Source organism: Chanos chanos, chromosome 2, assembly GCF_902362185.1.
Source record: "Chanos chanos chromosome 2, fChaCha1.1, whole genome shotgun sequence".
Lineage (NCBI taxonomy): Eukaryota > Metazoa > Chordata > Actinopteri > Gonorynchiformes > Chanidae > Chanos > Chanos chanos.
The window spans coordinates 15,716,508-15,743,896 of NC_044496.1; the positions used below are offsets into that span (position 1 = coordinate 15,716,508).

At 41.1% G+C, this 27,389-nt stretch overlaps 2 protein-coding genes across 6 annotated transcripts in view; both read left to right on the top strand.

Moving 5' to 3' along the window:
• Nucleotides 1–16,892, top strand: part of furina (furin (paired basic amino acid cleaving enzyme) a) — a 62,762-nt gene extending 45,870 nt beyond the window's left edge. For all 5 annotated transcript variants that reach the window (XM_030764971.1, XM_030764972.1, XM_030764970.1 and 2 more), the window contains 9 exons: nucleotides 1,143–1,315; nucleotides 5,104–5,316; nucleotides 6,226–6,326; nucleotides 6,877–6,980; nucleotides 7,223–7,340; nucleotides 8,443–8,622; nucleotides 9,028–9,152; nucleotides 9,906–10,034; nucleotides 12,591–16,892. In XM_030764971.1, the coding sequence (XP_030620831.1) occupies nucleotides 1,143–1,315; nucleotides 5,104–5,316; nucleotides 6,226–6,326; nucleotides 6,877–6,980; nucleotides 7,223–7,340; nucleotides 8,443–8,622; nucleotides 9,028–9,152; nucleotides 9,906–10,034; nucleotides 12,591–13,192 (1,745 nt within the window). In that variant the 3' untranslated portion in view covers nucleotides 13,193–16,892. The remainder of the gene's footprint in view (nucleotides 1–1,142; nucleotides 1,316–5,103; nucleotides 5,317–6,225; nucleotides 6,327–6,876; nucleotides 6,981–7,222; nucleotides 7,341–8,442; nucleotides 8,623–9,027; nucleotides 9,153–9,905; nucleotides 10,035–12,590) is intronic.
• Nucleotides 16,893–18,423: 1,531 nt separating this feature from the next.
• On the top strand, nucleotides 18,424–27,048 carry fes (FES proto-oncogene, tyrosine kinase). Its single transcript, XM_030765107.1, has 17 exons — nucleotides 18,424–18,648; nucleotides 19,066–19,239; nucleotides 20,394–20,490; nucleotides 20,854–21,037; nucleotides 21,222–21,359; nucleotides 21,518–21,637; nucleotides 22,202–22,324; nucleotides 22,828–23,011; nucleotides 23,784–23,864; nucleotides 24,020–24,256; nucleotides 24,386–24,508; nucleotides 25,461–25,514; nucleotides 25,755–25,873; nucleotides 25,954–26,048; nucleotides 26,131–26,254; nucleotides 26,465–26,622; nucleotides 26,915–27,048. Exons 1-17 carry the CDS (start codon nucleotides 18,424–18,426, stop codon nucleotides 27,046–27,048), a joined length of 2,370 nt encoding a protein of 789 aa, XP_030620967.1.
• The last annotated feature ends 341 nt before the right edge of the window (nucleotides 27,049–27,389 follow it).

The window sequence follows — 27,389 nt, forward strand, 5'->3', positions numbered from 1 at the left end:
ATAACATTGACTCTGCCTTGAAGCTGTGCGTTCTCTGTAGGGTTGGCAGAGTTGGAGACGACTGTGCTCCATTTTCAAGTGGAAATGCAGAACAGATTTATCGCCACCTCCCAGTCTTATGAAGTATAGTCGTGTACAAGAATTAGAAAAGTTAAATTTACTGTTGGAATTGCTTAGTAAGACGACTTACAAAGTTTTATTGGTGTTTGAAAGATATTTGTATTCTTGATTAGATTATGGATTTATTTAGAGTAAAATATGCTGCAGTCTAAAATACACCACAGTTTCCACAGTGCTTTTGAGTGGAACATTATAATTTTAGTTCTTTTTTCCTTTTTCTTTCAAACGTTGGGCGGTTCTGTCTTTCAGAGGATTTTGAGAATAGTTAGAACGCAAAGATTTTGCATGACAGACCTTTTCTTTGTGACTTGCGTTTCTTTGCTTGAGCTGCTTGTTGCCATGATGGTGGAAATACCATAGGCTAGTTTAGAGGTCATATGAAAACTTGAAAGACCTGCATACTGTTTGTTTTAACTGGTATGTTGGCCGCTTGGCCTCGTGATTAACGTGACCATTCATTCATTGTTGGGACAATCAACACTGCTTTGAAAAAGTTTGACTTTTTCACTGTAAATAGTTCGAATTACAACTCTGTATTAATTATGTTGTGCCAAGCAACAGATTAAGGCAGCCCCACCCCATCCCCAGCCTCCCTGACCTTTTCTGGACCATGTTTGGCATCTTCCCTGAGCTCTCACCACCTTTTAAATCCTATGACTTAGAGGAAGTAGAGAGAGATGAGGAGCTCCTTTGCTTAGATATTCTAAAGCAATGCCAGGACTGGAGGAGTACTTCACCTTTGACTGGACCCAAGATTGTAATATTTTGTTTTTTGCCTTTTATTAATCTTCACTTTACTCTCAGCACAGAATGTCCTGCAGATAGGATTGTCAGTGGTGATTTCATTCTTATTTCCTTTGGAGGTTCAATACAGTTGACTTAATATCCTCAAAGAACTTTTTTTTTTTTAATCTTGGCACTAGATCTGTCTTTGTTTTGTTTTTTTTCTAAGAAAGGGATTCAGCCTTGTCGCCACTACAGGTGCTGATAAGATTTTGGCTGTTGTTGTTGTTGTTTTTTAGGTGTGCGCATGCTGGATGGAGAGGTAACTGATGTGGTGGAGGCACAGTCCCTGAGCCTCAACCCACAGCACATCGACATCTACAGTGCAAGCTGGGGGCCAGAGGACGATGGCAAAACCGTGGATGGTCCTGCCAAGCTGGCCAAGGAAGCCTTTGTGCGGGGAGTCACTGAGGTCCTGTCTTTAATATGTTCTTCTTTGGCAGAGGTTTTAGTTCAGCCAGTGTTGTTCCTTCTAGACATATACAGTACTTCTACCTGAGATGTATAACAGTTCACAACCTTACTTGAATACACATTTACACCGATATGTCAGAGAAAATTATTTGTTTCTTTTGCTTGGATAGGAGAACGTTATTTAACTCCAGGAAGTTGTGTTTGCAAAGTCCTCGAGTTATATTAACAGTTACATAAGGCCAACATTCATTTAATTGAAATGTCAAATTACAAGGTACTTTTAGCTGAGAATCTCTGTGCAGATTTTCCACACTGTGCTTTGTATTGACAGTCGTAATGCCTAATTTCTTCATGGTGTTCTTACTAAACTGCCATAATGAAAAGAGGAGAACGGCATCAATTTCACACCACCCCTCACAGAAGGACGTGTTTCTTGAGGAATGAAATTGGCCATTGTCCAAAAGAGAGACAATGGAGGTGTTACCAGCACTAACCCAATGTGTTATATGCAGATCATGCATTTGGGGATCAGATTTAAAACTGAACTAAAAGCACTTTTGTGAAAGTGGTAATGTCGTACAGGAATACAACAGAATATAATGCATCTTAAAATGTGTCACGTACATGTTTATGGCTATTGGAGCTCTAAACATTCTTGTAAGATGTGATTTAGTATGGCATTAAGATTAACTTAAATGAAGTTGAACAAAGGGATGATTTGCCTATGCTGATTTTTTTTTTGAAGGCAACGAGTATAAAAAGTAATTAAAGTAACTTGATTTGATGCTGCAATGGGGAGTCATCGTGAAACATGTTTAGAACATCTACTGTTTACAGGTCCACTGTACTATGGTTTGACACACAGCTGTTAATTTCCACAGCTTTTCTGAGTTTGAAAGAAACTGCTGCCTAAACAGGCACCTTGCAGAAATATCCTGATGGGTTTCAATGAGGATAGTGATGTATACAGAAACAGAGACTGTCAGAAATGGCAAATGAATGTTGGGAGAGCATACAGCTCATGTGAGCCTGCCCTGACTGTCATGCTCAGAATCAGTCCTCTGTCTTCAAATGGTCACTGAAAGGAAAAGGAAACCCAGGAGACTGAGGAGAGAGAAATCTCACCAATGCTGAGAAAGGGAACCTAGAGTCTATTTGATACTACGCAGTGCTGCATTTTTTGTGGAATCTGATGTGCAATACAGAACACCAGTGAAGGCAGGTAAACACCAGTTGAATTTAATAAGTGCATGACATTTGTTAAGGATCATATTTAGACTTGTTTCTTCTGGTCAAATTATCTGTTTTTTTGTGGCTTTGCACATCACTGTTTACCTTACAGTTGCTTTTATTACAAAAATATTGCAACCTGTGCACATATTTCAGAATGCACATTTCTTCCAGAGAACTATTAAAGTATCTCTCTCTCTATATATATGTATTTCTTCAGTTTGCAGAAGAACAAAACAAAAAGTTGAATAATTGACTAAATCTTGATTTATACCACATTCATTCATTCATTTTCAAATCCACTTATCCTAATTAGGGTCGCAGGGGGATGCTGGAGCCTATCCCAATGTTCATTGGGTGAAAGGCAGGGAAACACTCTGGACAGGTCACCAGTCCATCGTAGGGCAGACACACAGACAAATACGTTCACACACACATTCACACCTAAGGGCAATTTGAGCATCTCCAATTTGCCTGACTAACATGTCTTTGGACTGTGGGAGGAAACTGGAGCTCCCAGAGGAAACCCAGGCTTACATGGGGAGAACGTGGAAACTCCACACAGAAAGGACCCTGGCGGCCCGGTCGGGGATCGGACCCAGGACCTTCTTGCTGTGAAGTGACAGTGCTCGCCATTTATACCACATGGAATCCTAAACTGGCCCAGACAATGTTATTGGTACCTTTGCATGTAGATAGAAATAATTAGATTTCAAGCAGGTGATTCTTCTTTGCATCTCGCCACATGGCAAACTCACCCGTCACTCATTCAACCATTGTTTGAATACAGTAAAGGACAAATTCTCCTTTTCATGTCGGTGCATGTACCGTGATGAACAATGGAGAAAAGACAGAAAACAGGACTGTAGCCAAGCATGGCCCACCATACATAATGTTGTCAAGATGTTCAAGGCCTTTGGCACTGTAGCCAACCTCCCTAGACATGGGCGTAAGAGAAAACTTGATAGAGGATTGCAGCAAAGGTTTGTGCAAATGGTGGGGAAGGCACTTCATCAGCTGCCACACATTCGAGCTAAACTTCAGACACAACAAACATTCAACAGTTCCAGCTATTCACACCAACTCTTGCCAACTCACTGAAAGGAGATATAGTGTAGGAGACCCAGGAGGACCCCACTGCTGCAAGAGAGACATAAGGAGGCTTGACTGTGTTTGCCAAAACACACCTGAACATGCCAAAATACTTTTGGATGACTGTCCTGTTGACAGATGAGATCAAATGAGAGATTTTTGGTTAAGCAGACCATCTTTGTGTCTACAGGAAACAAAATGAAACCTTCAAAGAAAAGAACACCTTCCCTTCAATGAAACATAACTCCAATTTTTTTACAAAAGAAATTTCGTTATTTCCAAAAAGTGCAAGGGTGCCAATGTTGTCTGCCATGACTGCGTGGACCACTACAGGATTTAGAGACTAAACCGATTATTGTTGATTTTTAACGACCCTTTACTAAATTTCGTAATTTGTTAATTCAATGCGTGATGTATTTTCTCTAAACGTCTCTAAGAATGTGCTCTTTGTGCCTTTTGTGTCTGTGAAATTGAAGAGGATTGCACTGAGCTTTTGTACTTCTCTGAGTGGCTCTACCTGTCAGTGATAAAGCACATCTTTATTGTGCTCATTACAATCCTGGCCACAGTACTTTTTTAGTGTTTGCATCATAATCATTGCATGCGGTGACCATCAGATAAGCCCAGTAATAGATATTTGATGCATATAAAAGCTTAGCCCAAATGGGACTGTGTAAACATTAGGTCTGAATGGATGCCTACAGTCCAGCAGCTGTGTGCATCAACAGCGAACTTTCAAAGACTGAGGCCAACTCCAGGCAGCTCTTAAATGCCACAGAGACTCTTTATTCTGTTATTGTTAAATCTGAGGTAGGGAAGAGGGTTGGACAAACAAAGCCTCATCAAAGGTAATGAGCAAACACCATGTGAACTGAATTATTTGTGCCAACCTTTCCTCTGTGACAGCATTGTGAAATGAAAGCTATGTGGATTCTCAGAGCACACCAACAATGCAGAACATGCATTTTTCACAAACTAATTATCGTCACAGACTCGGTTTGCTTTTCCATTACTTGTTCATCAAGAGAGAGCCCACAAAGCCCTGTGGAGTTTTTGCTTTTTATTTTTTTTTCTGAAATAGACCGACATGATTAATGGCATTGGGAGGTTAGTATTGTCCCACAAGGCCTTCTAGAATGACTGGCCATGCAATTTAATCTATAATGCCATTTCAGCAGGCTTGGGTATGTCATTCACTGCTTTGAAAAGCTTTTTTTTTTCATAGAAATGAAACACCATAACGTCGTTTATATCATCCAAAAATACTGTTCAGCTCCTACTCAGGTTTTTTCCTTCATTCCTATTCCCGGTCTTCCATTTGGCAGCGTACCACACACATCTGGTTCTCCACATGTTAATGCTATGAATGTAGCTGTGCAAGGAGGGCTAGGGGGGAAGGCCAGAGTAAAGTGCAATGCAGCTAACTCTTGCTCTCTGTGTCTATGTATACGTTTCTCTTTACAGGGTCGAGGTGGGCTGGGTTCCATATTTGTGTGGGCATCGGGCAACGGTGGGCGGGAAAAGGACAGCTGCAACTGCGACGGCTACACCAACAGCATCTATACTTTGTCCATCAGCAGCAGCACACAGAGTGGCAACGTGCCGTGGTACAGCGAGGCCTGCTCCTCCACCCTGGCGACCACCTACAGCAGCGGCGGCCTCAGCGAAAAACAGATAGTGAGTTACCGTAAAACACACGTTCGTCCATCCAAGAGACTCTGCGCTCTGTGAAATCACTAGATCATAAATTGAATAATCCTGAGTTAGCAATAAAAAAAAAAAAGAAAGTGAGTCGGGCCGTTGTTTTGTGTCTTTGAGGTCTTCAGTCTGTCGTTATCAAATGGTAGTAGGGGAAAAAAAAATGAGAGTACGTGTGATGTGCGGTCAGTGTTGCACAAACACAGCTTCTGTTGCCCTTAGGATCCATCGCTTGTTACGCAATGTTGATTTTATTGCCAGAGTATTTATCCTAAATTACAGGTCTCCACCCTTTTTGGACTTCAAACATCAAAGCAATGAAAGCACAGTTTCAGTAAACAACTTCGATACTAACCTTTCATACTTTCTGTTGTGTACATTGAATCATTCTAAGTCAGGCAAAGTGTTTTATCAAATATTGTTTTGTTTTGTTTTTATTGGCTGCAACGAACGATTTGAATAATTAATAATAAGAATGATTCACAGCTTGGACACTGGAAATTTTGAAGCACATTTTAATGTCAACAGAAGGCTCAGCCTATTGTATCCTGGCAGGCTGAGCAGTGACAGGCAGTCTTCCTTTCACCTAGTCTCTGAAGCCTCATTTAAATCTGGAACAGTGAATCACTGAAGTCTGATCCCCCTCCAACACACTGTCCTCAGTGCTGTCACTCACACACACACACACACTGCCATTCTTAGCACTTAGCCTAGTACAGATCCATGTGTGCATTCCGTGATGCCTCTTTCTTGCCAATCCACTCCTCAGGCTTGTTTTGTCTCTTAAAACAGTTATTACGATATGCTACTGAAACATTTTCCATTTATTGGCTTTTCTCTTCCCCCGTCTGAATGAATCTTTGACCTGAAATGTCCTGTAACTTCCAGATTACCACTGATCTCAGACAGAAGTGCACAGACTCCCACACAGGCACCTCAGCCTCTGCTCCCTTGGCTGCTGGCATTATTGCTCTTGCTCTGGAGGCCAAGTAAGTCCTGTTGTTCAAACATTGTAGAACACAGCTAGGGTTTAGTTTTATAATCTCTTGCCACATAACCTGGTAACAGCCAGTTGTACATGAACACTCCCCATCGTTTTGTTGTCGTTGCAGCAGCACTGTGTGTTATCTGAAAGTTTTAATGATCAACAGAATGAATTTTTGCAGTAGTTTATGTACATTTTTGTTTCATGTGCAAATCTTGTTACTGAGATCTTGAGGTCTGCCCAGTAATACTCATGTTAAATATTAGGACAAGTAACCATCGACTGGTCTCAGTTTAGAGCCCATTAGATTCATCTATAAGCATCAATCTCACGCTTATGAATTCACTGTATCTGTACTCATGCATGTGGCCTTTTTGAAATGGCGAAAGTGATCATCCACCAGAACACTATTTCAATGTACACCATGACTGATTGCTTGTGATTCACTTTCATTGTTTCATGACTTTGAATAACTAAATTTAAGAGTAGTATTTCATTGGACTTAAAGATGACCAAGTCAGCAGTGAATGTTGACCTCTGCCTTGTGTGTGTAGTAAAAACCTGACGTGGAGGGATATGCAGCACTTGGTCGTGAGGACCTCCAATCCTGCTCACCTCAACACCAATGACTGGAAGACTAATGGGGTTGGCCGTAAAGGTACTCACATACTGCCCTGAGTGGTTTATGCCAATTCATCGTTTACCTCCTCCTGATGTCATGAAGTTTGTCTGTCATTGTTCCAGCCACTCAATAATTAATTGATTTACGCCACATGCATTCAATACATCAATCAGAAAAGCAGCAGAACGTGAATTCATATTCCTTGTCCATCAAATTGCGTCACAGGGTTTTTGTGTTCTCAGAGTTTAAACTTTAAACTTCTTCATCTTTATTTACAGTAAGCCACTCTTACGGTTATGGTCTGCTGGATGCCAGCGCTATTGTGACTTTAGCCCGGAATTGGACTAATGTTGGCCCTCAACACAAGTGTGTCCTCTCCATGATGTCAGAGCCCAGGTGAGGCAGTCCATTCCACACAAGGTTACGTGGCAGTATGGATTCTTTGAGATGTCGTCAACAGGCTTTTTACCCTTACATACATTTTGTGAAATTATGTACGGAATAATGATGTATGAAATTACGTGCAGTTCTGCCTCATGGGGATGTAGGATTGCAAGAGTAATGGAAAATGAGAGGTGTGCTAGTCTGTGACGAGACTCGTCAGGCCTCCGTTTAATAGTGCATCCCATTTCCCAATCATCACGCCGTGCTGCGTGGGCCAAATGAAACACTCCACTGGGTTTGATGTTTGGGCAGAGTGATCGTCTTCATTGCCTGCGGAGAATGTTTGAAGGAAATAATTACTCACAGATGAGCCTGTGCATCCCCTGTCACTGCAGGCAGCCAGAGGCACTCCACTCGCCCCCTCAGAGTCTCTCGATCAGAGCATGGCCAGGCCCCTAGACACATGCCTTTCCGCAGGTCTCGCTGACTGTTTTTCTCCTCCTTTAATTCTGCAATGAATTGGAGAGATCAGAGGGCTTTGGAACGAGGCCCGATTTAGCTTGATGTTTACAGTGGTCACCAGGCTGGAGCAGCCCTTGAGCTTAGTGATTATAGCTGACTCGCCAAGCTTCACCCCTCACGTTTTTTGTTTTTTTTTCTGGATAGGGTTTTCTTTCCTTCACTTATCTAACATGAAGTATGGTTGGAGAAATCTTTCCCCTTTCATCTTGAAGATGCCAGAGGCTGCATTTGGCACTGTCTGTACTGCTTTTGCTAAGCACGTAGTACACCTTGTGTTTCATGAATACGTCTGGGGTGCTGTAATCTCCTTATAGGATTTTGTTGGGTTAGAGAGAGCCTGGTACCTCCTAGATGCATTAGTGAAACATATTACCTACACATCGAAAATCTTTTTCAGAGCCATAGTCTCTGTGGTCTTTGAGAAATGTATCATCTTCTATTATCTCATTCCCCTCTATACTGAGAAGAGTGGAACAAATACATTCAGTCTGAGAATGTCCTCAATTACAGGAATTTTCTGTGTGTTTTTTATGATGCGTAGCTGTTGTATCCATTGCTAATGAACTGCCATCTCAACACCCTTTGCTCTCAGGAATATTGAGAGTCACCTGGTAATCAGTAAGAGTGTAGATGCCTGCTTTGGCCAGCCCAACTATGTCAGCTCCCTGGAGCATGTCCAGGCACAGCTCACCTTGTCCTACAACCGTCGAGGAAACCTGGCCATCTACCTAATCAGCCCTCAGGGCACGCGCTCCACCCTGCTCGCTCCCAGGTACATCTTGAACTCTTCCCTGTTTTTGTCTCTCGCTCCATACACACTCAGCTCCGCAAACACCCAGATTCAGACAATGACTTGTCACTTTGAATGCCCTCTGCAATATGAGCAGTAATGATCTATGCAAAAGAAGTGAAATCTGTGAGGTTTGGATTGTGGATATATGCATTGCAAATGAAGTACGGAAACCCAAGGGAACCTCTTTTGTTGCTGACTTTTTGAGAACTAACCCAAATAATTTGGAAGTCTCTGATTTAACCAGACAAAGCCAATTCATTTTGCTGGAACAGAATAATTGATAACCACCACATACATGCACATCCACTCCATTGACATGACTCATTGTAGACATGTGTATTAATGTTTGTTTGATGCCTTGATTTTTCACCTCTTGGTCTATAGACCCAAAGATTACTCTTCTGAGGGTTTCCATGACTGGGCCTTCATGACTACTCACTCATGGGATGAGGACCCTCGTGGAGAGTGGACGCTAGAGATTGAGAACGTTGCTGGAACCAGTGACTATGGTAATAGAGAACAAATGATCTGCTAAGCCAAAAACTACGGTAAAACACTGAGTTTGACCCCGTGCTCCGCATGGTGTTGCTCCCCTTTTTTCACGTCGAGAAAAACGGCGCAGTGGTTACACAAGTCAGGGTTTAACGGGACAAAAAGCAGGAGTGTGCCCTCTGAGCATAGCTCCTTTTTTGTTCCCTTATTTTATATGAACAGTCATGCTTTTGTTCCCTTATTTTATATGAACAGTCATGCTCTAGTCGTTTTTGCCTCCACACCCTGCTGTAAATCTAATTAATTAAATCTGTGTTACTAAATCAAAGGCTGGCATTCCTGAGCCCCTTGTCTCAGAGTCGCCAGCTGGCCCTGCAGCCGTAAATTTACATTGAGCTTTGGTCTTCTGAATTTAGGTTCATTCACAAACTGTTTTCCATCTTTAAGCTGGTTGACTTTATACCTCTTTACCTCGTTAAGACGGAGTCTGTTCCCACTTATGTCAAGAAACCACTTGCAATTTTAATTTAGTTTTAGTGGCGTATTCTTTCCTATCACAGCATGTCGTGTATCTTCACATCAGCAGTCAGCTGTATCGCTGTAAATCTGGAATCGTGGTTTCTAGACAAATAGCTGAATTTTAATTGTTACCATTCTTTAGATGTTATGTTAATCAACTTGTTTCTCTCCATCCTTTGTCTCTTGCTCACTCACACTCTCTCTCTCTCTCTCTCTCTCTCTCTCTTTCTCCCTCCCTCCCTAACTTACAGGTACCCTCACGCAATTCACCTTGGTTCTCTATGGCACTGCCTCAAGCTCAGCCAGCCCGTCTTTATATAACTTCAGTGAAGCCTCTGATGGCAGCTGCAAGACTTATGACCTCAATCAGCTCTGCATAGGTAAGACTTAGTGATGGGAGATGGCTCCCCCTGGAGGTATTTAATGGTAATTTCACAATTTGAACCACTGTTCGTGGCTGTATTTGCTCATATGGTTATAAGGATTGAATTCCCCAACAGTATATCCATAAGATATCCACAGAGGCCCTGGTTTCAACACGATCTACATTCCCTTTTATTTATCTTTGCTTAAATTAGTTTTGTATTGTGGATGCATGAGGTGATGAAGAAGCGAGAGTATGTTAATAGACACACTGGTGTTTGTTGTGATGACAGCCATCCACCACAGCTCTTTGGATCTGTGCCTTTGAGCGATATCTGGCCCTACACTACTGCCTCTGTCAGCAATTTCCCCTCTACCCCACCAGCACTCTTTCAGCAGCTCTCCTCCTCCTGTCATCACCAACTTCCTTCTTTTCTCCTCCTCTCTGCTTCTTCAGTCACTGCTTTCCCTCTGATCTCCCTCTGGCAGCCTCCTCCCCCAAGTTTCTTCCTGCTTCATGTCACTGAGTGACACCTTAATAAAAGGTTTCCCAGTCTATGACTACCTGAGCACTAATGTAGTTTCCACTGCCCTCACCCCTGTCTGTCCCAGACACCCAGCAACTAGCCCTGTCTCAAGGGCAGCATGTATTAAAGCAGGCATCCATTAAGTTTCCACGTGAGTATTCAACAAGTACTTGTGAGGCTTTCAGCAAGGCATTGAACATGAAGTGTACTTGGTAAGGAATAATTAAACATGTCCTTTTTTCCTTTTCTTGGTACCTTGGTGGAGTGTCTTCAGCTTGCCCCACTTCTAGTGTCATTAAACAGGAAAATTCACATAGACAAAGTCTCTCCCAAAATGTTTGATCTCCTGGACTTAAGGGAGGGGTGGAAAACTCCAGAATTCATGCAGCATGTATCTGCTCTTTTTATTCCATCTCACATAAACCAGATTCCCTTTGTGTTCTCACGAGGTCCCTTTTTGTTGATCTCGAACGTGAAGGACCAAGGTGGTGTGGTCGTTAGGAGAGATTCTAAATTCTTGCTTACTGGGTCACTGTCGGTCAAGATGCTAAATGCTGATGGTAAATCCACCCTTAAATGAAGTATTCCACAGGTTTCTCAGCATTCCAAAACATAGCCATTACAGTCAAACAAACCGCCAACACCAGCACCAGCACCACCACCAACAGTAAAAGATTTTGGCTAGAGAATATTTGAAGTCAAACACACTGGAGTGATACATTGAAAATACACAGACAGTGTGAGAAGATGAAGATGGTTATAACGTAAGGACATGCAAATTAAAGTAGGCTAATCAAAAGAGGGATGATTTGTGAGAGAGAGTTTTTAAAATGTCCATTGTTTAGGGTTATAGGCAGGTAAGATAAGTCTGCTGAGATGATGAAAGGCATGATTAGAGTGTGTTGCTTATCTTATTTTTGTCGTGCTGTCTTAGGGATTAAAAAAAGGCTCAGGAATAGACAGTAGAGTTATGCAGTACATGAAAAGAATAAATGAGTGTTTTTAGGTCTTAACATTGCCTAATCAAGAGTTATAATTAAAAGCCATCACAACAATGGAGCACTGTTACTGTAATTGCGATTACACTCATTCGGTAATGATGATATTTTTCTCCCTGAACTCAAATCTTCAAATCTCCATGAAAGTCGTTCTGTCAGCTTGGCATGTCTGAGATATTAAACAGTAGGCATAACACTTTCCCACGTGCCTGTTTGTGTAAAGCTTTGATGGGTAACCATGCTTAGCTGTGGACAGGGCTCTGCTCTGTTCTGTTTGGCTTTCAGCTGAGGTCTGCATGGTTCACTTCTCCACCTCTGCGTAAGGCACTTTTGGTTCACTGTGAGGTATTTGGCCTGGTTTATCAACAGTACCCTATTTTTTGGCTAATGTGATTCCCTCATTCACTCAACAGTGTTCGAAATCCTGCCTTCCCTACTTTCATTGGGTGTTTCCAGGGAGACAGAAGGGCTTTCAGACCTTTTGAAGAGTAGCAGCTGGAATTACAATGAGATGTAGTAGGCTAATTCATGCATAACATAGTGACATTAAAGCCATATTAAAACTCTAGATGATCAAAGGTGAAGAGATCAGCAGTAAAAATGAAACCCACATTACTGGGGTTTTATTTTTAATTGGCAGTGAAACCAAATGTGAAATATGATTGTGCCATGTCCTCAGACAGCATGGGGCAATGTAGCTGCAGTTCTCAAGCAAAATTCCAAATGTCTACTGAAGCATAAGTTGAATGATCTCTTGAGTCGACCTTGAGGCATGGAACGGAAATATTTCTGTTTGTTTGTTTGTTTGTTCAGATTTGTGTTTGCAATATATCTCTTGTTTGTTCTATAAATGGATGAAGACTTACAATGACAGTAAAGAGTAGTGTAACAAATGTCATGCAAAAAGACGGTTAATACATTAATACAAACCACTTCAATATTTCATTGATAATACCATATTGATAATGACACATATTTCAGATCCTATTTCGATCTGACATTTTTTTTTTCTCATGTTGATTTTCTATCTCCGTGTTTCTTTCTACAGAGTGCGACCCTGGATTTTACCTGTTCCAGCACAGCTGTGTGAGAACCTGCCCACATGGCTTCACTCCAGGTCCTCAGCCCCATTTCACTGGAGACAATGAGCTGAATTCTGGCATCCACCAAGCTTGCCTGGCCTGTAACCCTGCATGTCTAACCTGCAGTGGCACCAGCCCTCAAGACTGCCTCTCCTGCCCTCCTCACAGTCACCTGGACCCCCTGTCCGGCACCTGCCTTCACCTGAACCAGATAGAGCGTGAGTCTCCTGACAGCCCCTTCCTGCAAGGTGCTGTTGACCGCATCCTCCAATCGGAGCTGTCCTCTCATGTACCAGCCACCGTGGCAGTGGTCAGTTGTGCCTTTATTGTCGTCATCTTTGTGGCAATCTTTGCACTGCTGCAGTGGCGATCCCCCAAGATGAACAAATTGCTCTTTGCGGAGAGTGGGGCAGGCCTTGGCCTTGGAATTGGCAGGAGTGGAGTGGTGGCCTACAAGGGAATCCCCAGTGTTTGGCAAGAAGATGGAGGGAGCTCTGATTCAGAGAATGAGGAGTTTGATATCCACAATGAAAGGACTGCCTTTATCAAAACACAAAGTGCTATTTAAGCCACCCTCTAGTCCTTTCTCCTGTCACACCTCTCCCACCAGTCTATCCACCTCCACTCCCCATCTCTCTTTGGTTCATATATGTTTTTCTTTTTTTTTTTTTTTTTTTTTTTTTGGTCTTACACCCCCTTAGAGGTGAACTCCCTGAAATCTGGGAATGGCCTGAAAACATCTGTTATTGTGCCCTGTTTCACTCACTTTTCCCTCTCATCTGGTTAGCTTAAACTTGGGTGTTTCTTTACAAAAGTCACCATGGGTAATTGGTTGGAAAAATAACTAAAGTAAGTTGTTGTCCAAAATGGCCAACAGTTTTGCCACAATAAAGAGATTACTGTTACTTATTTTACTCAGCATTTCTAAACCCGGTCTGTTTTTCTTTTTTCAAGTTCAAATTTGAGAGGCTTGCATAATTGCATTTGAGATATTAAAGATGGGCTGACTCAAGTTGGGAAGAAAAGCAGTACAGTTAGGACAAAACGGATTCCTGTTTCTAGTCATAAGTGAATCTACATGGTAGCACTAATCCTTAACTTTATCTTGATTGTAGCTGGGACCTTTCTGAGAATTTCTCTCTATCAGTTTTCTTAAGGTCTGTGTTTTAGTCACAAGGCTGGTTTTACCTCTCTCAAACACTTTGGAACATGGGTGTAATGAACTTGGGAATTTGTGTGATTTTTTTTTTTGTCTTTCTTTTTTAAAATTTTAACACTAACATTACCCCCCCCCCCCCCCAGAAACCCATTTAAAGTATAGTAACGGCTTTCTTGGACTCAATGTGGGGTTGCTCTCATTGCTCCCTGACACATTGTCTGAACAGCAGAGCCCTAAAATGTGGTGTGTGGGGAGTTCATTTTGCACACAAAAGTTAAAAAAAAAAAAAAAAAAAAACACTTGTAAAGATTCTTACCACCAACTGAAAGGAAAGCCCATGGAGTTCTGGACCAAAATAAAACTTGAAATGTTGCATTTGAACATTCTGAATTTTTTTGTGGAGTTTGTAGTGATAATCATTTAGCGTGGTTGGGTGTGTGGCTCAGAATACGTGTTTTTAGCTGGTTTTTTTTGTTTGTTTTTTTTAAACAAGGACTCAAGTGCTCCTTTCTTAGCAGCTACTGAATGAGGCAGGGATAGAAATCAAGCTGGCCGGTCAGCCTAAGGGCTAGTAAAGAATTGAGACAGTCTACCATATCTTTGCTTTCATGGCTTATATCTTATTGTATTCTTTGCATCTCAACTTTCTTAACTCTCAGTGTGAACCTTGCAAAACCTCACACTGTTTTTTTAGTTGCTATGTTACACAATATGTAGAAGTGTTTATATTAACTGTGTTGGCCAAATCGTAATGTGTCCCTCTTATTGTGGCTTAACGCTAAGAAGATAGCAGCTCTGTAAACAAGATTTGTATCACTGCACAGCAGATCAAACCATGTGACATAGCTGCTAAAGTTGACCCCAGTTTACCACCATTTAATGTTTAATGCATAGATTTTTTCAGAAAATCAAAAAAATGTTTATTCTTTATTATGATGTTGGTATGCAGTGGCCTGTCCTGCGAAGCAGAATAATGACGCAGGTTTTTTTTATGGAGTAGCAAATATGAGTCTCTGGCGCCCAGGTTCTAATGTATCTTCATTAAGAGCAACTTTAATATGCTGTGGCTGACATTTTAGTTTTTGGTGTAAAAGGTTTTTTTTTGTTTTTGTTTTGAAGATTGCAGCAACAGTCATTGGTAGAGTTGAATTTTGTAAGGATTGTAGACTCACTGTATGTGAAGTGGGATCATCCTGAAGAAGTCACACATCTCTATATGCATCGTTACATTTAGAGTGGATTTGTTTCGAATATATTTTGCAGTTTACTTCTCATACTTGTCTCTGAGTAGTCTTACTGTTGGAAAAGGCTAAGGGTTTCTATATAGACATCAGTTCAGTATTTCTTATCTTTGAAGTACTATTAAATTAATTTTATTGATTGTGTATGATTTCAGCTGCATTGCCAAGGCTTACAGGCAGTCAAATATCTACGTCCATCACCCATCACTGAATCCACCCCTCGCCTGCGCAAGTTACCAGTTTTCCTATAACTTAGTTCAGTCTCTTGTGATTTCATTCTTTTTTTTTCTTTTAATACATCACATTTCTAAACTGTTGCATGGGTACTGCCATTTACATACAACTTTTATAAATAAGGTTTCCGCAGTGTGCTATTCTTATAGGGTTGTGTACTTCCATCCTAGTTGCCATCTGTAGGCGAAATCATGCCAGAAAATTCCAACTGGTACACTGCTGGATTAAGCCTCTTCCCAAAAGCAAAAGTGCTCTGTTTAACTCTACCACCTAGATGTAACTGTTGTAAGTATATAGCTGCATACCTTTTAAAGTGTTAGTCTGGCTGTTAAATTACTTAGATTTTTGAGATTAAAAATAACTTATTTCAATAAAAACAATGTTACCAATGCACACACCAAGAAAATGAATTTTGAATTAGATGTTTGTTTATTTGAGAAAACCTGTGTTATGGTAAGCCTGTTAATTAACAATGGGATTTCTGTTGTGTAGGGTAAATTCATCAACAGATCAGCATAATAAGTTCAGAAATAATGAGCATTAAAAAAGGATCAGTCCAAAAACCTTTACAACCTCTTTGCAGCATTCTGTTGGCGAAGGCAGTGAAAGAAAAAATTACAGTTGTTAGTCTGGTGCACTCAGAGGACCTTTACTTTGACATGTATTCGGTATCTCATAATTAAAGTGGTAGAAACAATAATAGTAATCATCATCATTGTTATTGTTATTATTATTACTATTATTATTATTATTATTATTAAAGTTGTTGTTATTATTAGTGTCTTTTTTTTTATCTGCAGGGTGAATTATTATTGTCCCTAATCTACACAATGTGACTGTTGATAAGGGAGTTACATCCTCTAACTATGCTTGGGATCACAGATTTGTATGTATGTCATATCAACAATGGTATGCCGTTTTAAAGGCATGACCAAAGATTTGTATTTGGAAATCTTTGTGCCTAAGAGGTCTTCATAGGGGAATTAATATAATGGGGCATGATGCAGACAGCAAAATTACGAATTTCATATTGTTTTCTTAACCTTTCCATCATAACAGCCCCTTTTTCATCATACCAGCCCTTAAAATGTATTCGGTCTTGCCACCTCTGAAGTAAACACGAAGGTAGGAATATCTATGACAATAACCTTCAGTAATGAATAAATCTAGTCAACGAGAGATCGATATTACTACAGTTTGTACGTTATTGGCATGTCAGAAATGTGATATTGCCCACAATCAGCAATGGATTCATTGCACTAACAGGCTGAATGTTTTTCATTTTGTCCCAGAGAGTAAATGGATGTGTTACGGTCCAACAAAGCCATCTACACACAAACCTTTTATAGTTCACTGAACTTGTCCACACCTTACCTGAATCCTGTCAGTGAAAAAGGCTGCATGTTCTACCGTAGTAACTGAGACCTATGATTTTATCATTTAAATGACTACCTGAGACAGGACAAACTTATGTAGGCCAAGGCATATTTTTGTACTATATAAATGGTGCATCATAATTGTAATTTAAATATTGTTTTGCCTTTTTTTTTTTTTAATTTTTTTCTCTTTATTTAATTGATGTCAATATGGGAATTATAGATTCTATGAAAAATAAAGATCTATGCAAACATGTATTTCTGATCTGTCATTTTCCTATGATTTGGTTGTATACACTCAATTAATGCACTCAAACAATGTTGTTTAAAGAGGAAATTTTATCATTTTGAGGGGGAAAAATCCTGTCTCTTTATTTCTTTTTCAGAGAGTGACTGGGTGACTGGTTGGTTACTTGAGATTGTATCAGTGCAGAATTCTGGACAAGGTCAAAGATATACCATGAGAAAAGCTAACAATGACTTGCAAAAAAGAAATGATGCTATACAGCATTTAGAAACTGAAAAGTTAAAAAAAAAAAAAAAAAAAAACCTCTAGTGAGTGGTATCCTGAGTGAAGGATCAGATAAAGGCCCAGATAAAAAGTCAGTATTATCATGGGTAATCAAGTCTTAGGAAATAATAGGATAATTTGCACAAATGCCCCATGCCAGTGTAATATACAAGGTAAGGCTTTGGTTGTAAACACAGGCAGGACGAATAAACGTGGTCTGCATGGTAGTTAAAATAATAGCCGACATGTGATGCACGCTAATCATTACATGGTGTTTTACCTCTTCCACTCGTTTACTGCACTCTTGTCCTTGTACACACCTTGTAGACTTCTTGCAGGTATAATTAACCGACTGCGACGGCCATTTCCACACGTACACTCCCTGTTAGATTGTCTTCCTGGTTTCGGCTACTGTTAGCGTGAAGACGGTTCTGCCCAACGCAGTCATTTCACACTAATCATAGTCGACCCTCCAACTGTAATAAACAGGAGGAGTGTTTGTTCTATTTGTGTTAACGCTAATGTTATTAGCTAAGATTCGTGGATTCTGACTGTACCCTGACGAGAGCTGCTGCACAAAGTACGCGGAGGTGAGGTGAGTCAGTTTTATGCGCAACTGGAGTAGGTTAAAATCACCGGTGTATCTAACGCGAATACATTGAAAACTGTACTGCAGCATGTTAAAGTAATCAGTAAGATGATTACAGCTTATTAAGATGATTAGCTACTGTGCCACAAGTAGAGAGAGCAGAACGTGTAGAACACCTCATTGACTTAAGAGTCCGTTTGTGATGCGTTTTTAAATGGCTGAATTCTCCTCACAGAGGTCCATGGTTTCTTAACATTAACTTGCTGCAAATATCCTGACTATTGGCTTCCGAAACAACACAATAAGTCCGACATTTCTAAGCAATTTAGTGCGCCATTAAATACGTCGAGTGGCTTTTACTTGAACAAAATGGTGTTTGTGTACACATTGGGGCACAACAGGCTGAATAACTCTCAGACGTAACTCATCCAAACGTATTGGATTACATTGTATTTGCTGTGGTTTGAACCATCAGCCATCTAAAGACTGTTTCTTATTAAATGTGAAAATACTTTCCTCAAGTTCAATCAATATATTATTGCATCAAATGACTTTTGCCTCTTTTTCCAAGTCCCTGCCTCAAATAAAAGTTATTAAAAGACAAATGTACAGTAAGCGAACAAAATGTCTTGTGAAGGGTTGAGTACAATCTTAAACTAATGATTTAAGTGCTGTTTACTGCAGTCAAGATGGGATTTGCAGAAGACCTATGGTGTCCACAGGCCCACACAGCTCTGATGCGTCTGCAGGACTCCGAGCTGCGTTTGATGGAGGTCATGAAAAAATGGATGACACAGAGAGCCAAAAGTGACAAAGAGTTCTCTGTGCAACTGCACCAGATGTCTGCTCTGGTGGAGAAATTAGAGGGTTCTCAACCAGGAGGTGGCCTGGACTACATCAGCCAGCTCAATAAGGTAGCAAAGTTTCTTTTTGCTCACTGAGCTCATCCGTAGCCTCACTGTGTGGTTACCATGTCTTATTAAGCATATCTAATTTTAACTACGCAGCATTTTTGAAGTTGTGAAGCTGTGATGATGTTTGACATTTCTAAAAATTGTTGTAATTTATAACTGTCAAATATAATAGAAGAAGAGCCTAAAACATACTCTAGTATTTTAAAAACGGTTTTGGCTTATCCGTGGAGCAGAATAATTGTATGTAATGTATAGATTTTTTATCAAAGTTCCTTTCAAAGATACAGTATAAATTGTAACCGCTGATATTTCATAAAAACCCTCTATGTTTCTCATCACCCTTTGCAATCTTGATTATGATCTCTCAGACAATGGTCACATAGCAGATTGTAAAATCACCCACGATCTCTTCCACAGTCATGGAATGTGATGGTAGGTCAGACGGAATGTCTAAGTCGCATCCTGCGCAAGCACTCAGAGGATATGGTAGTGGGACCCCTCAGCAAACTCACACTTCTCATCCGAGACAAACAACAGTTACGAAAAACTTATGGGGAACAGTGGAACCTCCTGAACCAGGAGCTCTGCAGGGTGAGTGCCACACCCTTACTTTTCATCTGTACTTTGTATTGTGTTTCACCACACACATTGTATTCATCTGAGTACACATCGTATGCTGTGACAGGTTGACTGTGACAGTAAAATTAATGTGTGACAGTAAAATGTTATTGTTGCTCTGTTATCAATTAATTGATTTGTGTAGTACTGCATCAAAATTAAACTACGTAAAAAGTGTTATCACCACATTGTCAAACTGCATTTTGAAATGTGGTTTCACTGGGGAACAGAAAGTTTTTGCTCGTCCCATTGCTGGTTTTGTGAGGTCGCTTTGAAATGAAACTGAACAGTGTGGTCAGAAAACCACATTGTATATTTAGTAAAAAGTCAGCTTTCAAAATGGAACCATAAACAAGTATTGCCTATACTATAATAAGCACTTTGTGCGAATTTTCTACTGTAAGCAAAACATGCTTGTTTAATAGCATTATTTTTATGTTCATATTCAGTCAGAAGTAGTTTGTATGTACTAAAACCTACATTATAAATTCCAATATGAAGTTGGAAACTATGCATTTCAGTATTTTTTCTGATGCCAACAACACTGACATTATTTAATATATATATTAAACGACATAAGGGTTGTCAGTGTCAGTCTGTCATGTTTAATGTCTGCTCTATCATTTTTTCTTTTCTTAAATGATTTGTTCATATTAATTAAGGATGACATGTGCTCTCACACAAACCAAAAGAGAAAATCTAAAGGTCTCCTTTTCATTTCCAGTTCAGGCTCAGGTTACTTTGGTTATTTCAGCAATAGGTAATGAGGCATAGGTTTGTGTGAAACAGGTATTTACCACTATCTCAGATTATCAGTTGATGTCTTAGACCACAGCTGCTTTTTAATCATTTTCTCCTCTAACAATACTGGCTGGCTTTGAAACCTAAATCTCTGAGATCAGAGCTGCAATTGAATATTTTCACCAGTCTTTTTAAGTAGATCTGACCAGACGGAGGTTGGCAATATTGTAATTCACTTGCAATGTTGACCAAATATTTACACCACCACATTTTTAGATATATTCATATCTTTCCAATTATCTAAAAGAGCTGAGTTAAAGGACGCAGAAAATGATTTTGGCTTGGACCTGTGATTCATCTCTCCCCTGCCCACTTTGGAAGGTTAGGTCACCCAGACTGAGCTGGAGAGGCATAAAACCAGTTACAGACAGCTGGTGAGGGATGCAGCCCAGGCTAAGAGGAAGTATCAGGAGGCTAGTAAAGGTAGGGAGTCGTGCTATGTCTCAGTCTCTCAGTTCTTTAAACAGAATGGCCACTATTTCCACCTTGCCAGAGCTCTGTAAGCAGAGTAACTCTCTCAAAAGGATTCATCTTCAGTTCAAACAGAGGTCTTGATTTCAGACGCACAGCCGAGAGATATTATGATAAGACAGTGTCTTTGTCTTTCAACACCTAATGTGGCCTATTTTCTGTCATCATTTTATCTTAAATTGAAAGATTTGAAAAAAAAAAAACCACAGAATGTCGAATCATTTAGAAGTTCTTTCTTTTCAGTTTAGTGACAGAGGCATTGCTGTACGTGTTCATCAGTTGCTATGTGGTTGCCATACTTTTGTGTGTATCTAGACAAGGAGCGTGAAAAGGCAAAGGAACGCTCTATCAAAGCCACACTGAAGCTGCATGAGTTGCACAATGAGTATGTTCTGTCAGTGAAGGCCGCCCAGGTGCATCACCAACACCACTATGGCCAGAGCCAACCAGGCCTGCTGTCGGCACTGCAGACTCTGCAGGAGGAGATGGTGCTCATACTGTGAGTTTGAAGCAAGAGGAAGTATATGGGCTGTTTCAGCAATGAGAAGTTCCACGCTACAACAAAATACCGAACTTCTGCTTTTTAAAACTGTTTTCAGTTTGGAATGTGATACATTGTCACTTAGGTGCGTTCCCCCTAGCAAAATACAGAAGTTATTTTTGATAAATGCACTCTGCTGTAGGAAGGAGATTCTGCAGGAGTACTTTGACATATCCAGCCTGGTTCATGATGAAGTTATGTCAGTTCACATAGAGATGTCAAATGCACTGAAGAGCATAGAGCCACACAGAGAGTATGACAGCTTTATTCAGCAGAACAGGTACAGTACATATTCTGCCTCCTTTCAAACTCTCCTTTGCAAACTCCTGTTACCCGAGTGCTCCTGTTGGCACACTCAGTCAGTCTTTCAGCTTTAGTGACTCCCACCAAAATAGTTCTAAATACCTTTTCTAAAGTCCCTCTCTGGCCCAATCTTAGGTCTGTGGCTGAGGTGCCACCATGTGTGGAGTTTGACTGCAGTCTGTTAGAGGAGGCAGAGCATCTAAAGCCTGAAGAATTGGAGCTTAATGAGCTCACGTTAGAGGGGATCCAACACCGGTATAATTTCACACGTTTCTACAAGTTTTTACTGTTATCTGTCCATCATGCACACTGCTCTATACTTCTGCATGTCTACTCCTCTTCCACCTCTCTTCCTGAAACTACCCTCATCTGTGTCATGAGACCCACATTACAGTCATGAAGTTTCAGTGATTGGTATCATAAACAGTCACACGGTGGCGTCGAGCAGCCTGCGTCAGCTGGCAGAATCTGACAACTTGCAGATTTGATAGAATAGTGTGAATGGACAGATTCTCCCAACCTGGGTGCCTGTCTGGGTACCAATACCTTTTTTACATGCTGTCATATATTAGCATGACACTTTCTAAGTTGTTATGATGCCTGTTACGACAACTTAGCAACACTATGGAATCGCTCTCCAGCACTGTTTTAAAAGATATGATGTTAAACAAGTGGCTGCTCGTTGAATTTTTGACTCCCTCTGCCTGTATCTGAGTTCCCCCTGTCTATCCTGTTTGGTATTTTGCCTGTTTTGGTTTGGCCATTTTGGAAACAACTTGTTACATTCTGTACAGTCCACTGTTTTGCAACTTATTTCAGTTTGACTGCTATAGAAGAGGAACTGCTGACCCTAGCTAGCACACTAGGTTCTCAACAGGCTGCTGTCAATCAGCTGGAGCTGGAGCTTGAGGCAGAGGAGGGCGTGGCTAACCCAGGCCAGAGGTAAGCCTACCGTCAGCCTGCCTCCACTGAGACATTATAGACAGTGATTAAGTCAGGGACTGTTGATGCCACAGGAGAACAGATGCCTTTAAGCCTTAGTAAGTGCGGTGGTCTCATGAATATTGAACATACAGTATAAAGATCAAATAAGCTCTCTTCTCATCTGTCATGGTTTATAAAGCCATCCAGCTTTATTAGAAGTTGTCAGTGATTTATTGGAAGTCACTGCACAGTATGATTAATCAGTGGCTCACAGCAGAGATGGAACTGCTCCTCGGCGTAGCATGAGCTCATTCTGCTTTATTGAAGACCAGGCAGGCATCTCCTTATAGCAAACTACACTTAATAAAACATCCATAAACCAGTCAGCACAGGCAACACCGACAGCACACTCCATGTCAACTGAACATATTCTTTTTTTGTCAAAGTAACAGATGCTCTTTCTTTTCCTGCCTGCTTAGACACCTGTCCCTACATTTGTGTAAGAGTGTGTATTCTTACAGGGTTTACCAGTTCAGTAAGCGCAATGCGCTAGAAGACAGTAGGCAGCAGGTGGTGGTGTCCATGGGTGCACGTGCTCGTTTGGAGGCTCAGCGGCGGCTACTTGCTGATAAACTGCAGTCTCTGGGTTCCAAGGATCCACCATCTGTGATTCTGGATGACGACCGCCTGTCTATTACCTCTGCTGTGAGTCCAGAGTAGTTATCCAAACATACTGAGACAAATGACACTGCGTCTGGTTTTAGAATTTGGTCCCAAAACAGGAGAAAAAGACTGAAAACTAAACTGCCCCCGAAACTGAAATGAGCACAGAAGTATGAGGATTTGTTATAGCTGTATGGTTTTTACAAGTGTACATGAAAATAGCAAGGAAAAGCAAAAGTGCATTCTGTGCTGTAATGTACTCCTCTCAGAGTGTATGAAACTGAATGGAGTAAATGGAGCAAAATTTAACTCAGTCTGCTGTGACTACAAATTCTACACATGTGTGGCAACACTTCACATTGGGTTAAAGCCATTTTTGATTCAGAGTGTCAAGACAAAGTGCTACATTGGACAAAAATATCACTTGGTCTGCTATAACCACAAATTCTGCACACGTGCTACAACATCTCACACAGGCTACAAGTCATTTCTCCATTCAGAGGGGTGAGGACAAAGTGTGGGTCTGTATGAGCCTGAGTTCACAGAGAAATGAGACTGAAGGGGAAATGAGACTTAACCTGATTGACAGAGAGCAGATCTTGTCATGAGTTATGTGAATGTCACTGGGTTTCGGTTTTTCATCTCCTCACCTTGCTTCACTAATGACCAGTTAATAGGCTGATGTCTCTGAAGATGATAAATTGCACAGTTCATCAAAAGGCGTTTACACCGTTAGAGTGTAAAGATTTTGTGTGCTTGCTCATGGAGTGGTATGATCATCTGGCATTACGAGGGGTATCCTCTTGTCTCACAGGATCGGGACAGAGACTTCAAACCTCTCAGCATGGACAATATTATGAGTCATCTCAGCAGTTTATTCAAAGCCAAATACACGGTCAGTAATGTTTGTAACGTTTTAGTTCATAACTCTTGTCTTCTCCTCTATGCTGCTTTCTTCCTCCTTATACACAAACCATTTTGTTGGTGAAATCAAAAGAATTTAGCTAATATAAGGACAAGTTTGCATTATAAGCCTGGTCCTGTCTGTAGGTTAATGTGTTTCGTGGCGGTGCACAGGTGCCTCCTGCTCTGTCCCCAGTGCCTGATGTGGAGAAGCCTCTGAACCAGCAGGGCTGGTACCATGGCGCCATCCCGCGGATGGAGGTGATGGAGCTGCTGAAAAACGATGGGGACTTCCTTGTACGGGAGAGCCAGGGCAAGCAGGAGTATGTCCTGTCAGTGCACTGGGGAGGCCAGTGTAGACATTTCCTCATTCAGAGCTCTGAGGTGAAGGGCTTGTGTGTGTATTTGTAGCAGAGTGGGAGATCTTGTTTTTTTTTGGGTTTTTTTTTTAATACTTTCTTTTATATACAGGTGGGACTGGGTATCACATGAAAACTTTCTGTGTGCTTGTAGGGTGTTTATCGTCTGGATGGAGAGGGCTTCCGGACAGTGCCTCTGCTTGTAAACTATCTCCTCAACTCCAATCGAAACATCACCAAGAAGAGTCAGATTGTCCTCAAGAGACCCATCCTGAAGGTAGCTCCAACCACTTCACTCTGTAGCACTGAACTCAAAGCTTAGGACAGAGCCTACATGCCCATCTGTTTCACCGTTTTTCTTCTTTTCTTGTACCTCATGAAAGCCAGGGAAGTGGCAGGTGTGACGTAAAGGTAAAAGGCGGGTGAAATTGGTCAGACACATCAAGATTAAGAACAGATCAAACAAGGGTCTTTATTTCTTCACAACTTTACCATTGAAAGCTCCTGACAGTAAAGGGCTTTGTTGGGCCTTGAGGCAATGCAAATGTAGTGCGTAGCCTGAATAAGAATACTGGGCTGGGTCGTCCCTCTTTGTGTGGCTCCCTTTTCAAATTAGTGTTTGGGCTAATGAACTACCCCAGCAGTCCATTCATGTGCCTTGTTAGCATATGGAAAAATGGGCAACTCACTCGCTGCTTCGTCACAATCCATTCAGTGTTTATGGAAACATCTGATTGTGATACATGCAAGAACAGGTTGTTTCAGTTGTGCATGGCTGAAAATGCATGCAGCTCAGAGATATACAGTAACTTGGTCAAGAAAAAAAGAGCAAGTGACACACACAGATATATTTCGTATGATTACATCTTGGTGTGAGGTTGTGTTTTTTTCAGCTTCTTTCGAGAACATTTTGACATTGTGGATAGCCTCTAAAAGGAAATTCGCAAATTATGGTCGATTGCAGCCATTACAGTGCATGCCGTTCTTACCCTGGCTAGAGTGCGTGTTTTGTGACAGGACTGTTGTTGCACTCAGTGAGTTGCAAGTATCACTGAATGTTCCAGAGAGAGGGACCACTGTCAGACAGGATCCATCTCTCTTTAATTAGCTCACTGTGACTCCAGCCCTGCAGGATGTTGCAGATTTTATGTCTGACAAATTCTAAATTAGTTTTGAGTGTTTATGTGGGACTGTACATGTTTAATACGACATTCTGTCTTTCCATCAAGGACAAGTGGGTTCTAGAACACGATGACATCATCCTTGGGGAGAGCATAGGACGGGTAAGCACGGAGTCTGTGCCTCTCCTAAGGTGGCATTTCACTGGGCACATACATGTCAGCAGTTACTCTGAGAGGCGCTCTCCCTTAAATTTCAACACTAAGGGCTTATGTAACATGATTGCCTGTAAAGGAGATTTTTCTGTTGACCGTTAGACGGTACTCTGCTTTATGAGGACTTGGGTTTTGATATCTTTGCTGCCATAAACGTGTGTGTGTGTGTGTGTGTGTGTGTGTTTAAAGGGGAATTTTGGAGAGGTGTTCTGTGGCCGTCTCCGTTCAGACAACACCCCGGTGGCAGTGAAAGCTTGCCGTGAAAACCTGCCTCCAGAGCAGAAGAATAAGTTTCTGATGGAGGCTAGGTCTGTACACACTTGTATGCACTTTTATGTAAAAGCACACTCGTATGTACACATTAATTGCATATCTGTGTCTGTTGCAGGATCCTGAAGCAGTATAACCATCCTAACATAGTGAAACTGATTGGAGTCTGCACTCAAAAGCAGCCCATTTACATTGTCATGGAGCTGGTGCAAGGTGAGTCCCTCATCCAGGACAAGTTTTGCTCTAGTGCTATCCAATTAAAATGAAATGATGGTCCTCTTATGTTTGTTCACAGGAGGGGACTTTTTGTCCTTCTTACGTAATGAGGGCCACAATCTAAGATCAAATATGATGATCAAAATGGCAGAGAATGTTGCATCTGGCATGGAGTACCTGGAAAGCAAGAAGTGTATTCATCGGTAAAAAAAAAAAGCAGATATTTGTGTTTAAATGTAGAGAGGGCATAATTGAAAAAGGGAGGTTATTTTAAAAAAATGCAGATAAAGGATAAAACATGGAGTTCACAATTAGTTGGATTAGTCAGTTTGGTGGTTAGCAAATAAACATTTTATGGCATTGTGATTAGAGTTTAGATTTGATTCATGTTTTCTGTTGCTGTCTTTCTCCAGAGATTTAGCAGCACGAAACTGTTTGGTTGCTGAGCATAGTGTGGTAAAGATCAGTGATTTTGGGATGTCCAGAGAACAGGAGGATGGCGTGTATTCTGCCACAGGGGGCATGAAGCAGATTCCGGTTAAATGGACAGCTCCTGAGGCTCTCAACTATGGTATAACTGCCTTTGCTACAGAAGTGCATCATACAGAACACAAAATCCAACCTCCTTGAATATATTAGTTCTGGTTTATGGCGGTGCAGTTTGTTGTTTAAATAATAGTTACAACGAAGTAAATCTGAGGGAGCTTCAGTGGAAAATTTGAACTCAAAGATGTTCAAAAAGATATTAAATGTGTCATTAGTCTTCACGCTTCCTCTTCTTTCACTGACTAGGATGAGTTGTGGCTGGTTTGGGTGCAGTATAATACATCTATGTCAATGCTGCCCTCTGGCTGTTTCCTTAGGGCGCTACACTTCAGAGAGTGACGTGTGGAGCTTTGGAGTGCTGTTATGGGAGATATTCTCCAGGGGAACCACTCCCTATGCCACTATGACTAACCAGCAAACCCGAGATGAGATCGAGCGAGGTGAGGGTTAGACTGTAGCCATGCAGATATACACTGAACCAGTCAGTATTGTTCAATTATCCATGACTCAAACTTAATTTTCTTTAGTAACTTTGATGGTATTACTACAGGATATCGCATGCCACCACCTAATAACTGCCCTGTGGAGATCTATGGCTTGATGAATCAATGTTGGCAGTATGACCCAAGGAATCGTCCATCTTTCCATAGGCTCAGGAAAGAACTAAGTGCTTTATGTCATTGACAAACACACATATACAGTGCCTACTGAAAGTCTACACACATTCATGATGTTCACCTTTGTTGTCCTGTATAATAATAATATTTGGTACTATGACAATTGATAAAAACT

What these genes read in the sequence shown, in the direction of transcription:
- fes (XM_030765107.1), top strand. Translation starts at nt 18,424, where the DNA reads ATGGGATTTGCAGAAGACCTATGGTGTCCACAGGCCCACACAGCTCTG. An exon ending in TGTCATGGAGCTGGTGCAAG is followed by an intron (nt 26,049 to 26,130) that starts GTGAGTCCCTCA and finishes GTTTGTTCACAG; the next exon opens with GAGGGGACTTTTTGTCCTTC. An exon ending in AGCAAGAAGTGTATTCATCG is followed by an intron (nt 26,255 to 26,464) that starts GTAAAAAAAAAA and finishes GTCTTTCTCCAG; the next exon opens with AGATTTAGCAGCACGAAACT.